The 14,626-nt window shown below is 40.4% G+C and overlaps 1 protein-coding gene across 6 annotated transcripts in view; it reads left to right on the top strand.

The window, feature by feature from the left end:
- LOC138983004 (uncharacterized transporter YutK-like) overlaps positions 1-13,890 on the top strand; it is a 98,451-nt gene extending 84,561 nt beyond the window's left edge. For all 6 annotated transcript variants that reach the window (XM_070356396.1, XM_070356398.1, XM_070356401.1 and 3 more), the window contains 4 exons: positions 181-291; positions 5,650-5,796; positions 10,566-10,746; positions 13,264-13,890. In XM_070356396.1, the coding sequence (XP_070212497.1) occupies positions 181-291; positions 5,650-5,796; positions 10,566-10,746; positions 13,264-13,283 (459 nt within the window). In that variant the 3' untranslated portion in view covers positions 13,284-13,890. The remainder of the gene's footprint in view (positions 1-180; positions 292-5,649; positions 5,797-10,565; positions 10,747-13,263) is intronic.
- The last annotated feature ends 736 nt before the right edge of the window (positions 13,891-14,626 follow it).

Genomic DNA, 14,626 nt, shown 5'->3' on the forward strand with positions numbered 1-14,626 from the left:
AATAAGTTGAAGTATACTCTATTTATTTCGCTGCAGGTAAACGCTGCTGCTGATGTTAGCACCGTTGTTGTTTGAGAAATGTTAGCACCGTTGTTGTTTGAGAAATGTTAGCACCGTTGTTGTTTGAGAAATGTTAGCACCGTTGTTGTTTGAGAAATGTTAGCACCGTTGTCGTTTCAGAAATTGATTGCCTACATCTTCTATCCGGTCACCTTCATGATGGGCTTCCCGGCACAGGACTGCTTCAAAGCTGCTGGACTGCTGGGCATCAAGATTCTCACCACAACAACGGTACATTCAGCTTATTTCTTGAAATTAATCATTGCATTGCGTTTGTAATATATGTTTGAGTTCCTTCTCTATGCATACCGTACATAAGAAATGTTTTGAATTTCTTCTCTATTCATACCGTATATTATGTTTGAATTCCTTCTATATGCCTACCATATATGATATATGTTTGAATTCCTTCTATATGCATACCGTGTATAATTACACTAGATGAATACCCGCTTCGCCGGGTACGGCTGCGCCGGGAAGAAGTCGAGCTGAATACCCGGCTGCGCCGGAGACCCGGCTATGCCGGGTGTACGCCGGCTTTGCCGGCGCACCGCACGGAGGAAGGGAGATAACCGCGGCTGAAAACACTGGAGAAGATAAAGAAGAGTTACTGGGAATGGATCCAGAGAAAAAGCAAAATCGGTTCAGCGCTGCGCGCTGAGAGCACGTATTGAAATATCTCATCAATGAGGCTGTGTCCGGGGTGTAGCTGAATACGGTCTCTAAATTTGAAATAAATCGACCGAGAACTTTGGCCGTGCATCGCAAACAGACACACAGACACAAGTCGTATATATATATAGATGAATACCCGCTTCGCCGGGTACGGCTGCGCCGGGAAGAAGTCGATCCGAATACCCGGCTGCGCCGGGGACCCGGCTATGCCGGGTGTACACCGCACGGAGGAAGGGAGATAATCGCGGCTAAAAACACTGGAGAAGATAAGGAAGAGTTACTGGTAGTGGATCCAGACAAAAAAAACAAAATCGGTTCAGCACAAAAAACAAAATCAGTTCAGCGCTGCGCGCTGAGAGCACGTGTTGAAATATCTCATCGACCAGGTTGTGTCCCGGGTGTACCTGAATATGCCCACCAAATTTGAAGCAGATCCATCGAGAACTTTGGCCGTGCATCGCGCACAGACACACAGACAGACAGACAGACAGACAGACAAACACTAGTCATATATATATATAGAAGTGTATGTTTGAATTCTTTCTCTATGCATACCGTATAATTATAATATCTGTTTGAATTCCTTCTCTATAAAACTAAAAAAATACTATTATAGCTTCAAAAGCATCCGATTCTTTTCGTGTAATTCATTTCATTATAATCTTTATACATAACCGTAGATCTGCCCAAGAATTTAAATGGGATTATCCTACATACGTGAGAGAGACACCCGTGAGATAATAATCGTTCAAATCACACGTGTGTATATCATGTAAATGAGGTCATGTCAAGCAAGTCTGGCAGGGACCTGTTTTTCCACTGCTTATGATGCCAAAGTCACCGAGACAAACGCCATTATAGAAACAAAAATTGCGCTCGCTAATTACCCTCGATGAATCTTTAGAACTAACACGTCACGCCACACTTTCAGAGTGACGTTTCTTTGCTTTGACGTAATAGATTGCACGAGGCTTTAGAAGAGATCGAGGTTCCAAAACAAGCGTCTTCAATTTAGCTGCCTCGACTGCAAGATATTTTCAGTAAAATACACGTAAGGACAGTATGTAGGATAAACAGAATACTACATGGCTCGCTGTGTCGTACCAGATTTACACTTGATCGTTGCTTTTTCAAATAGTGAACAGTTAGCTTTCGCTCGCAGTTTAATATTTTAAAAAACAACTCGTGTAAATCTGGTAGGACACAGCAAGCCATGTAGTATTGTCTATTTAGAACATCCCTCCACTTGTACACCTACCAGCCAATCAGCGGCCTGGTGGTCTTCTGTGCACAGTGGGGCTGTTTTGTTCAATCACTTTCGTAAAAGACACCTATGTCAATCCGCTAGACTGATTCAGCAAAGACGTTAAATTTCCTCTCTGCGCAGAGTAGGCCTACAGCTGCGATGTTGGATTTTGTATGTGACCAAGTGAAAACAATGCGCTAAATGTCAAGAGAAAGCCGGGGCAGTTCTATGGCGGTGAACTTATTCGCGGTCAGGCTGGCTGTAAACGTTTTCCTCAATAAAAGAAAAGAAAAGAAGCTTAGTTTTGAAAACATCCAGTAAAGCCAAACCAAGAACAACATGTTTTTATCTCCAACGTGAGGAATGTAGGCAGGCCTGATAAAAGGTGTTTGTTGGGCGGTTCAGCAGAATGAGCGCGAAATAACGACTTCATGTGTCAAGTGGGCTGTGATAGTATTTTTTTCCCCGGAGTGATGGAGTCAAACATCGCCACACACCTAGAAACGTGCAGACACATTGGCTAAGGCACCGACAAAAGCACGTGAAGCAAAGGTTGGCCTAGTGGTAAGGCGTCCGCCCCGTGATCGGGAGGTCGTGGGTTCGAACCCCGGCCGGGTCATACCTAAGACTTTAAAATTGGCAATCTAGTGGCTGCTCCGCCTGGCGTCTGGCATTATGGGGTTAGTGCTAGGACTGGTTGGTCCGGTGTCAAAATAATGTGACTGGGTGAGACATGAAGCCTGTGCTGCGACTTCTGTCTTGTGTGTGGCGCACGTTAAATGTCAAAGCAGCACCGCCCTGATATGGCCCTTCGTGGTCGGCTGGGCGTTAAGCAAACAAACAAACAAACGTGAACCAAAAGACAAACTCGCAAAGTCACACGCGTGCTAGCACACCATATGCACATACACATGCAGACGCATAGACAAATGCAGGGAGACACACTGACACAGACACATATCCCGCTACGCATGCACATTTGCAAACACGCGCGCTTACATACCCCCCCTCCCCCCACCACACACACCCACATGAATAAAGACAGATTGACAAACGAACTCTCTCCCACCATCTTGGCCCCCCCTCCCTATCCTTCCCTCCCCCTCTCTATCACATGCGCACTTCAGTTCTCTCCCTCTCCCTCTGTTTGTCTCTCCCTGTCTGCCCCCCTCCCCCTGTCTCTCACAAACACGCTTTACTACCCCCCCCCCCCCTCCGCCTAACCCCCATGACTCTCTCACTCTCACGGTGTCTGTAATTTATCGGGGGACAGGATCTATGCGGCATGAAACTGGTTATCGCATCATAAGCGCAAGGTTGGCACTGCACGCTGCAGGATTAAGAGCTGTCTGGAACTATCCTGGGAGCCATAATAATCCTCTTTTTTTTTTTAAAAGTCTGGAGCTGATGTATGCCAGGATGCCCACCCAGGCCGTGTCTGCAAACTTCAGCTTGTCACATCAATGAATTGGAGGGGGGGGGGGGGTACGGAGAGAGTGGTGGTGGTAGTGTGTGTGTGTGTGTGTGTGTGTGTGTGTGTGTGTGTGTGCCGGTGTGATCGTGAGTGTGCTAGCACCAGAGGAACGGGATGGATGCATATTTGCCTGGAACCTCCCTACATGGAGAAATGAACGCTGTTCATTGTTATCTGCATCGTGTTAGTGAACGCCTAATGACGAGGAAGGGGTTGGGAGGGGGGGGGGGGGTTGAGGCAGGGGGTAGTTGGCTGATATTGGGGGATAGCGAGGAAGGGATATAAATCATATTGGGCTGGGAAAACCCCAAGGAATTAACGCTGTTAAGTGTCGTCTGTGTCGTCTGTGTCGTGTAAGCGCCTGTAGGTTGACAGTTTCAGCCAGTAATGTGGGTCCTGCGATGTATCAGGCCCCCTCTTTCCAGCGATTGTAACAGGTTAAACACGATAGAACGAACGTTGTGCACGAATAACGTTACTGGAAGTGACGGTGTTACATGTTGCTCCGCGGCCTGATGATGTTGCACTTGATCTACTGCTCGGCGAATAACTTTACGAAAGGAATTGTGCGATGCCTCACCCTCGGTAAAAGTGATTTGTGTGGCGGTTAAGTTTTACTTTATATCTTTTGCAGGTCTTGTGGATCCCATTCAATGCAATAGCCATTATTAGGAATGTCCTGGAATTTACTTTGAACTGAAGACAGAAAGACGATGGCCGTCAATGACCTTGCTGATGCAAATACACCATATTTTCATCTTTTGAACAACTGCCTAAAAGTGCCCGGAGAGTGGAATATTTTGGTTTTGGGTTGGAATAATGACATCAACACTAATACACGTGATCGTTTCATTCTTTGAGGTTTGAAAGCTCTCCTCATAGAAGTCTTCATAGGCCATATAGCTCGTGTTAATGTTTGCCACGTCCAACAGCTTTTTTTGTCCCTTACAGTAGTGGAACTGGCTGAAATTTGCAAGATTTCGGAATTATAATTCATAAGAAAAGAAATGTTGTTTACGTCTTCTTTTAAAGCATTCATTTGGCCATTTCTCATCGTAGGCGGCCACATAGTTTGACTGTTCCGTAACAAGGAAGCCGGCACAATTGTTTTGTTCTCTTACAGCAAAATAATTTAAAAAATAAACAAACAACCATACAACCAACCAGCCAACCAACCAACCAACCAACCAACCAACCAACCAAACAAACAAACAAACAAACAAACAAACAAACATACATGAATAAAACAATAAAACAAGTCGCGTAAGGCGAAAATACAACATTTAGTCAAGCTCAGTCGAACTCACATAATGAAACTGAACGTATTGCATTTTTTCCGCAAGACCGTACACTCGTAGCATCGTCTGTCCACCGCTCGTGGCAAAGGCAGTGAAATTAACAATCCAGAAAAGCGCGGTAGTGGTTGCGCTGAGGAGGATAGCTCGCTTTTCTATATCTCTATTCTTTTTAACTCTCTGAACGTGTTTTTAATCCAAACATATATCTATATGCTTTTGGAATCAAGAACGGACAAGAAATAAGATGAAATTGTTTTTAAATCGATTTCGGAAATTTAGTTTTAATCATAATTTTCATATTTTTAATTTTCAGAGCTTGTTTTTAATCCAAATATAACATATTTATATGTTTTTGGAATCAGAAAATGATGAAGAATACGATAAACGTAATTTTGGATCGTTTTATAAAAAAGTAATTTTAATTACAATTTTCAGATTTTTAATGACCAAAGTCATAAATTAATTTTTAAGCCTTCAAGCTGAAATACAATACCAAAGTCCGGCCTTTGTCGAAGATTGCTTTGCCAAAATTTCAATCAATTTGATTGAAAAATGAGGGTGTGACAGTGCCGCCTCAACTTTTACAAAATGCCGGATATGACGTCATCAAAGACATTTATCGAAAAAATGAAAAAACATCTGGGGATATCATACCCAGGAACTCTCATGAAAAATTTCATAAAGATCGGTCCAGTAGTTTACTCTGAATCGCTCTACACACACACACACACACACACACACACACACATACATACACACACACACACACACACACACGCACACGCACACACACACACATACACCACGACCCTCGTCTCGATTCCCCCCTCTATGTTAAAACATTTAGTCAAAACTTGACTAAATGTAAAAAATGAAAAAATAGAAATCTGTTGCAGATCACATTCATAAATCTGGGTACGATCATAACCAACGGCGAGAAGCTGCAAGAATACATGGCGACCTACAACGACACGTGGACATACGTGGGTGATGACATCTTCCTCACAGCTACCAACATCACCCTGGTCGGGGGGGTTATGACGGTCAGTGTGTGTGTGTGTCTGTGTGTCTGTCTGTGTGTCTGTCTGTCTGTCTGTCTGTCTGTCTGTATGTCTGTCTGTCTGCGTCTGTATGTGCGTCTGTGTCTTTCTTAAGGAGAAATAGTGAGTGTTGTTGTGTGTCTGTGTTTGTGTTCGTGTGTGTGCTCAATTGCATGCGCCTCTTTTTCCATTTAGTCAAGTTTTGACTAACTGTTTTAACATAGAGGGGGAATCGAGACGAGGGTCATGGTGTATGTGTGTCTGTGTGTGTGTGTGCGTGTGTGTGTGTAGAGCGATTCAGACCAAACTACTGGACCGATCTTTATGAAATTTGACATGAGAGTTCCTGGGTATGATATCCCCGGACATTTTTTTCATTTTTTCGATAAATGTCTTTGATGACGTCATATCCAGCTTTTTGTAAAAGTTGAGGCGGCACTGTCACACCCTCATTTTTCAATCAAATTGATTGACATTTTGGCCAAGCAATCTTCGACAAAGGCCGGACTTCGGTATTGCATTTCAGCTTGGTGGCTTAAAAATTAATTAATGACTTTAGTCATTAAAAATCAGAAAATTGTAATTAAATTTTTTTTTTATAAAACGATCCAAATTTACGTTCATCTTATTCTTCATTATATTCTGATTCCAAAAACATATAAATATGTTACATTCGGATTAAAAACAAGCTCTGAAAATTAAAAATATAAAAATTATGATCAAAATTACATTTCCGAAATCGATTTAAAAACAATTTAATCTTATTCCTTGTCGGTTCCTGATTCCAAAAACATATAGATATGATATGTTTGGATTAAAAACACGCTCAGAAAGTTAAAACGAAGAGAGGTACAGAAAAGCGTGCTATGCAGCACAGCGAAACCACTTCCGCGCTAAACAGTCTCGTCAGTTTCACTGCGTTTTGCACGAGCGGCGGACTACGCTCATTGTGAAAAAATGCAGTGCGTTCAGTTTCATTCTGTGAGTTCCACAGCTTGACTAAATGTAGTAATTTCGCCTTACGCGACTTGTTTCCATGTTACCCGCATCATAATTTGTTAACACGCGTAAAACAACAACAACAACAACAACAACAACAACAACAACAACAACAACAACAACAACAACAAACACAGTGATGCTACCATAGCGTATATATTAACATCTTGAAAGGTATCCACAATAAAAATGAATCCTATATATGGCCTTAAGTCTGAAATGGTGTCCACAGCTGAAATAGCTGTGCAACCTTGGCTCTAACCTGATTTGTACATCAAAGAAAAATAAAATCCTTGTAAAGATTAATGAGACTTGTAAAAAAAAGTATGAAGTACACACCTAGAGAAACATTGTGTGCTCAGTTGTTGTTTTTAATGAAAATGTCGCCATTATCTGAAGTCAGCAGCACTACATTTTGGCCATTTTTTGTGACATGACCTTACAGCATATTGAAACATGGTCTACTCTGTCATATTTATGGGACAGAATGTCATGAATGACTTTTCACTGAGCCAGTAAAACTCAAATGTACCTTTGACAAAGCAAAGTTTTTGAATTTTGTCAGTGAGCCTGCAGAAAATGAGGAGACAAAATTTCACAGAAAGTTCATAACTATTTCCGTAAGACTTCATTTTTGTTCACTGATCAGCTCTAAATAATAATTAAAGATTGAAACCTGATATATTTTTGTAAAAAAGTATTTTACAGTATGTTTTGCAGAGGTATAAAACATAAAAAGGGTTGTTTGACTTGTTTTTGCATGTTCAAAAGTAGTTTGAAGTTTACGTGCAGATTTTCTTGTGAAAAAAGAGTTATGAACTTTCCAACCTTTTGCCTTAAAAAAGAGTAAATTGACTGGTTGGGGAACACCTAGCTTTGTAATGCATTTGGATCCACTAGCAGCAGTCACACTGAAAGTTTGCATCAAGTTCATTCATTGGTGTTTGAGTAATTGAGAAATAAAAAATTCTTGTGAGAAAGTTATGAACTTTCCTACTATCTCCACTGAGAGTGTTTTTTGTCCTTAAATGCTAGCCATGAAAGTTAAGGTTGTAGTGGAACAGCAATTTTGCATATAAAAGTACATTAGATTTAGATACTAAGCAATTTTTGTCACTAAAGTCAAGCAGTATGCTTTAGTTAGCCATTTTCTCTGTGTCTTGCGCACTATTTTTATGTGAGAGTTACTAACTCATGTCAAAACCCAAAATATATGTAAAATGACTATTTTCAGTTTCCAAATTACACTGTACCATGATTTTCATCACAAAAAGAATCTACTGGCTGCCGACTGTTTCTTTCTGAAGTACTTAGCCGTTTTGTCATGAAGTTCATAACTTCACATAACTCAAGCTCATTTTTCAAGGGCGTGTTTAAAATAATGCCTTGTTAATAGCAAAAGAGTACATTTGACTTTATCTGGACATTTTGTAAGAAGTTTTCTGAACATCAACCCTCAAAATTACATTTTGATAATTCCAGCATGAATCTGGGTTGACTGCACGGTGTACATAACTTCACATCAACTGACCCTCAGCCCCACGGTGTGAAGTTATGAACACATGCCATGAGTATGATTTATACACAATAATTAATTTACTACACTAAATCACTACCTCAAATGATGTGCTGCTCTTCTCCAGAGTAGGCTGTTACAGTTTGATGTCATTTTTATTTTAATTTACAGATTTTAGTACGTAGCTTTTCAGTTAAATAAATGATGTGAAGTTATGAACACACAGTCAGCTGACATAAACACTAACTGAATAATGATTTCGGTAACAGTTTTCATGACTGAGTTTGGTTAAGTAAATCATTAAATGTTTAGAATTATTTGCAAGAGACTTTAGTTAGTTATTTTAGTATAAATGTGTGATTGATGTGAAGTTATGAACTTTCACAAGTTTCAAACAATTTGTTTTATTTTGGCAATTAAAATCTGATTTTGTAATATAAGTGCAGCTTTAGCCTATACTATAACTCTGTGTACTCAGTTTGTCATTGTTTTGCAAATATATTATACAGTAACTGTACTAGAGACCAACATAACAAAAATTCTTGTGAAGTTATGCGCACGCTCACATTTTATGATTTTTGTTATCGTTTGTTTTCACAAATGTTTTACTTTTATTACTTAGTTGTATGTTGATTACAAAGAGTAGCTGGAGAGAAAATAAGATGACATATGCACTTTCTTACTTTGGTTTGAATTAGCCATAGTTTGTGATGTCACGGTGTGAAGTTATGAACTCCTAGGACATTCTAAAAATACTTTCAGTTTCTGCCAACTCTTTGAGTCAGACAAACATTTTGGTGTATTGAAATCCTTTTGATGGTACTTTTCAAGCACATTTTGCACAAAAACAGCAAAATTGTAGATTTAATGATAACTTATGCCAATATTTGCTGTGAAAAAATTGTGACAATATTAATTTCTATAAATAATACAGATAACCAAAAAATCTTCTCCACACTTCATCTTCAAAAATTACCTTCATGTTCCAGCTCACCTTTTTCAGATTAAAAAACAAAACAAATTGTTTCCTGCCTGTATAAATTAAATGTATTATACCAATAAAAGTAAATTATGTGAAGTTATGAACTTCCCATTAATGGAGTTCACATCTGCATCATGCGTGGCCAAAACAAGTTTAACTTGCTTGAAATGCAAAGTAATTTGCTGTAGCAATTTGCTCAGATGTCTAAAACAGACCCAATACATGTAGCAACAATGATTTAACAAGTCTAAATTTTGTGACGGTGTGAAGTTATGAACTCCTGCAAACTTTTAAACCTGAATCTGTGAAGTGATCAAACATGAGTTTTCTTAAATCATAGCTGTTCCTTGCGTATTTATGCTCTAAAATACATCTCTATTTTCAAAACAAAGAAAATGTTCATTTTTAAAATTGATTTTGTATGTCACAAAAATGGACACCTATTCTGACTTTGGGCCATATATCTGAATCCTGGATTCCACTTCTCAAGTCATTTGCTACGTAATAATTATTTGGTTCTGCAGGAGAGATCGGGCGTGTATGTCTGCGGGCTGAGCAACCTTGGAGCTATCGGGATCACCATTGGTGCCTTCTCGTCTATTGTGCCTTTTTTATGTGATTTGCTATGGTTCTGCAGGAGAGATCGGGCGTGTATGCCACAAACATGGTCTGCGGGCTGAACAACCTTGGAGCTATCGGGATCACCATTGGTGCCTTCTCGTCTATTGTGCCTTTTTAATGTGATTTGCTATGGTTCTGCAGGAGAGATCGGGCGTGTATGCCACATACATGGTCTGCGGGCTGAACAACCTTGGAGCTATCGGGATCGCCATTGGTGCCTTCTCGTCTATTGTGCCTTTTTAATGTGATTTGCTATGGTTCTGCAGGAGAGATCGGGCGTGTTGGCTACACACATGATCTGCGGATTGAGCAACCTTGACGCTATCAGGATCGCCATTTGTGCTTTCTCGTCTATTGTGCCTTTTTAATGTGATTTGCTATGGTTCTGCAGGAGAGATCTGGCGTGTTGGCTACATACATGGTCTGCAAGTTGAGCAACCTTGAAACTATCTGAGGATCGCCATTTGTGCCTTCTCGTCTATTGTGCCTTTTTAATGTGATTTGCTATGGTTCTGCAGGAGAGATCGGGCGTGTTGGCTACATACATGGTCTGCAAGTTGAGCAACCTTGACGCTATCGGGGATCGCCATTGGTGTCGCCGCCTTCACGTCTATCAGTTGTGTATTCTTAACGTGAGTTGCTATGGTTCTGCAGGAGAGATCGGGCGTATTGGCCACATATATGGTCTGCGGGCTGAGCAACCTTGGAGCTATCGGGATCGCCATTGGTGCATTCACGTCTATTGCGCCTTCACGAGGTATGGACGTCATTCGACAGGTGCCCTTCGCTCTGCTAGCCGGCAACTTCGCCTCCTTCTCTACTGCTTGTGTTGCCGGTACGTAGAAGGGGATGAAGCGTGAGTGGCGGGGTAGAGACTCAGACTCAGACTCAGACTCAGAACTTTATTACAAAACGATAAAGGTTTTAGGCAAAGCCTATTCTTCCAACCTGTCCTTTATAAATCACAAACAGACAGACGCACATAAAAAAAACCATCAATCATATAAAATACAGAAATACATTGTATGGAATGCAACACAATGTGCATTTAAGGGATTACATGAGTAACTCAAAAATTACAAAATTACATTGACATAGTTATATTTTTCATTGGGGAATAAAATTGCTCAGATCAGCTACACATCCGTTAATACTAATACAAAATGTTTTCAAAAATAACAATCGAACAAGACATTTCATTCACGAATGATGTGTGAACGTGACTGTCTCGTAAAATTTTCCCCTGAAGTTGCATTTCTTATCTGTTGGGGGAAGGAGTTCCAGAGAAACGCTCCCGAGAAGGCTAAGCTCGATTTGTAGAGGTCTATGCGAGGTATAGGAGGGATGATTTTTTGGAACCCATGTCTTTTTGTGGCATGTTTGAAATGTGATTGCAAATAATTAGGACAGTCGTCATTTAGAATTGTATACATGAACACAACCTTGTTTAACGTCAACTGATCTTTCAAGAGGAGGAATTCAGGAGCTTTATCGTCCGTCGTGGACCTATTCGACCCATGCAGAATAAGTTTTGCAGCTCGGCGATGCAGGAATTGAGTCTTTTTAAATGAACATCACTGCAGGCATTATGTGGGCGTAATAGAAAATTGTGAGTGCTTCAGCCGAATCTGCGTAATGCCTTAATTTTGATAACAGGTACAAATTCTTTGATACTAATTTGCAAATATTACTCAAATGAGTTTGCCATTTCAACTCTTGATCAATGGTAACACCCAATAATCTATGTTCCCTAACTTGCTGCACAGTTGTAATTGTAAATGACTTAATTGGTGTTTTTGTCTGGTGGTAATCGCCATACTCTTTGTTTTAATCAGATGAATAATCATTGCATTAGAAACGCACCACTCAGTGATTTCACCCACACTTGTTTGAAGAAAAGAGTTGACGGATTCCAAAGATTTTTGACTGGTGTGAACAGAAGGGTCGTCCGCGAAAAACTCGCATCTAACTTTTTCATCCGACACATAAAGGGGTACATCATTTATATAAATACAGAACAAGATAGGTCCTAATACAGACCCTTGAGGGACACCACTCTTGACAAACTCGTTTGACGAAGTTGTACAGTTAATGGATACATACTGTGTCTGTTTTGAAAGATACGATTAAACAAGTCGCGTAAGGCGAAATTACTACATTTAGTCAAGCTGTGGAACTCACAGAATGAAACTGAACGCACTGCATTTTTTCACAATGACCGTAGTCCGCCGCTTGTGCAAAACGGAGTGAAACTGACGAGCCTGTTCAGCGCGGTAGTGGTTTCGCTGTGCTGCATAGCTAGCACGCTTTTCTGTACCTCTCTTCGTTTTAACTTTCTGAGCGTGTTTTTAATCCAAACATATCATATCTATATGTTTTTGGAATCAGGAACCGACAAGGAATAAGATGAAAGTGTTTTTAAATCGATTTCGGAAATGTATTTTGATCATAATTTTTATATTTTTAATTTTCAGAGCTTGTTTTTAATCCAAATATAACATATTTATATGTTTTTGGAATCAGGAAATGATGTAGAATAAGATGAATGTAAATTTGGATCGTTTTATATAAAAACAAATTATTACAATTTTCAGATTTTTAATGACCAAAGTCATTAATTAATTTTTAAGCCACCAAGCTGAAATGATGTACCTTTGTCGAAGATTGCTTTGCCAAAATTTCAATCAATTTGATTGAAAAATGAGGGTGTGACAGTGCCGCCTCAACTTTTACAAAAAGCCGGATATGACGTCATCAAAAGTATTTATCGACAAAATGAAAGAAAGGTCCGGGAATATCATTCCCAGGAACTCTCATGTCAAATTTCATAAAGATCGGTCCAGTAGTTTGGTCTGAATCGCTCTACACACACACACGCACAGACAGACAGACACACACACATACACCACGACCCTTGTCTCGATTCCCCCTCTATGTTAAAACATTTGACTAAATGTAAAAAAGGCACAGGCGGAGTCGTCTTTTAAATAGCACTTTAATTTCTTTAGTAGTTGTGAGTGATCTACAAGGTCAAAGGCTTTCTTAAAGTCCAGAAACAACGCTCCCGTTATTTCTGCTTTGTTTGTGAAGACGTCATACAATGTTCCTTTGTTTTGCATACCGGGAGCATTTACTCTATTTCTACTGCTTGTGTTGTCGGTAAGTCCACAAGGACTGTGTGTGCGTGTGTGTGTGTGTGTGTGTGTGTGTGTGTATGTGTGTGTGTGTGTGTGCGCGCATACATGTGTGTGTGTACATGTGTGTGTGTGCGTGTATGTATGTGTGTGCGTGTGTGTGTTAAAGAGCATACTTAACATTATCATTAACTCTATTCTGTAACTGTATGTTTCAGGTCTGCTGTACACAGATTAGTTCTTCCGGAGAGCCGACCCCAAACTATGATGTCCTGAGGAATGTGATGTTCATAAAGGCTACTTATGCAAACGCTCATGAATTTCATGCCTTCTTTTAGATTGAGATTGTTGTGAATATTATGTGCGTTGCGTAGATGTAATGTTTTGAACACGAAATAGCCAGTTATTTGCAAGTGCGTATTGGTGCGTGGGTCTGGGTGCCCACACGCAAATGAGCGCTCGTTCTCTTGTGTGTGTGTGTGTGTGTGTGTGTGTGTGTGTGTGTGAATTCGCGGGTGTATGTATGTGTGTCTGTGTGTGTGTGTGTGTGTGTGTGTGAATGCGTGTGTGTCAGTGTGTGTGTGTGTGTGTGTGTGTGTGTGTGTATGCACTTATCTTTTGAAAAGTGTAAATTATATTAGAATGTATTGTATGCAGATTTTGTTAATATTGCCTTTCCCGAGTGCGTTCGTGTGTGTGTGTGTTATATTCAAGAATGACCATGTCTGGTTCCTGGCAGTTTTAAACTTATGAAAGTGGTGTATGAATGTGTTTTTCCCAAGTTGTATTTGCTGGATTTATTACCCATAACATTGTATTACCAGTGAATACGATCCTTTCATGTTTGTATGTATTTATGTGTGTGTGTGTGTGTGTGTGTGTGTGTGTGTGTGTGTGTGTGTGTGTGTGTGTGAAAGCATACATACATGCATGCAATCACGTATGTATATATGTATGTACTAGAGGAATACCCGGCTTTGCCGGGGTGAATCGCGAGACAGAGACAGACAGCGTGGCGGTTCACCACAATCACCTTTGAAGGCGGAGTCCTGTCAAACGGGATTGAGAATTTTAGAGCTTATTTCTTAGCCCTATATTATCTGTTGTGGCTTCTCAAATGCCAGAACATACAGACAGACAAAAGCCGCTAGACCCCATCACAAACAGAACTCTAGAATCCACAGGTTTTGCCCACACACACACACAAACAGAGAAGCCGTATATATATATATGTATATCTATATCTATAAATATATAGAGATAGGTGACAGTGTATTTTTCGCGTGGCTATAAATTGATTCGACCTTTTCACTTTGACAGTAAGAACAACTTACGGGTGCAAGGGAAGCGTTCTGGACAGCGCAGTGACATTCTAAAAATAGTAACGTAGAAACGGGAATATGGATTGAAGCCACACGAAGGAAGGGAATACCCGGCTTCGCCGGGGTGAATCGCGAGACAGAGACAGACAGCGTGGCGGTTCACCACAATCACCTTTGAAGGCGAAGTCCTGTTAAACGGGATTGAGAATTTTAGAGCTTATTTCTTAGCCCTATATTATCTGTTGTGGCTTCTCAAATG

The sequence above is a fragment of the Littorina saxatilis genome, linkage group LG12, assembly GCF_037325665.1.
Source record: "Littorina saxatilis isolate snail1 linkage group LG12, US_GU_Lsax_2.0, whole genome shotgun sequence".
Taxonomy (NCBI): domain Eukaryota; kingdom Metazoa; phylum Mollusca; class Gastropoda; order Littorinimorpha; family Littorinidae; genus Littorina; species Littorina saxatilis.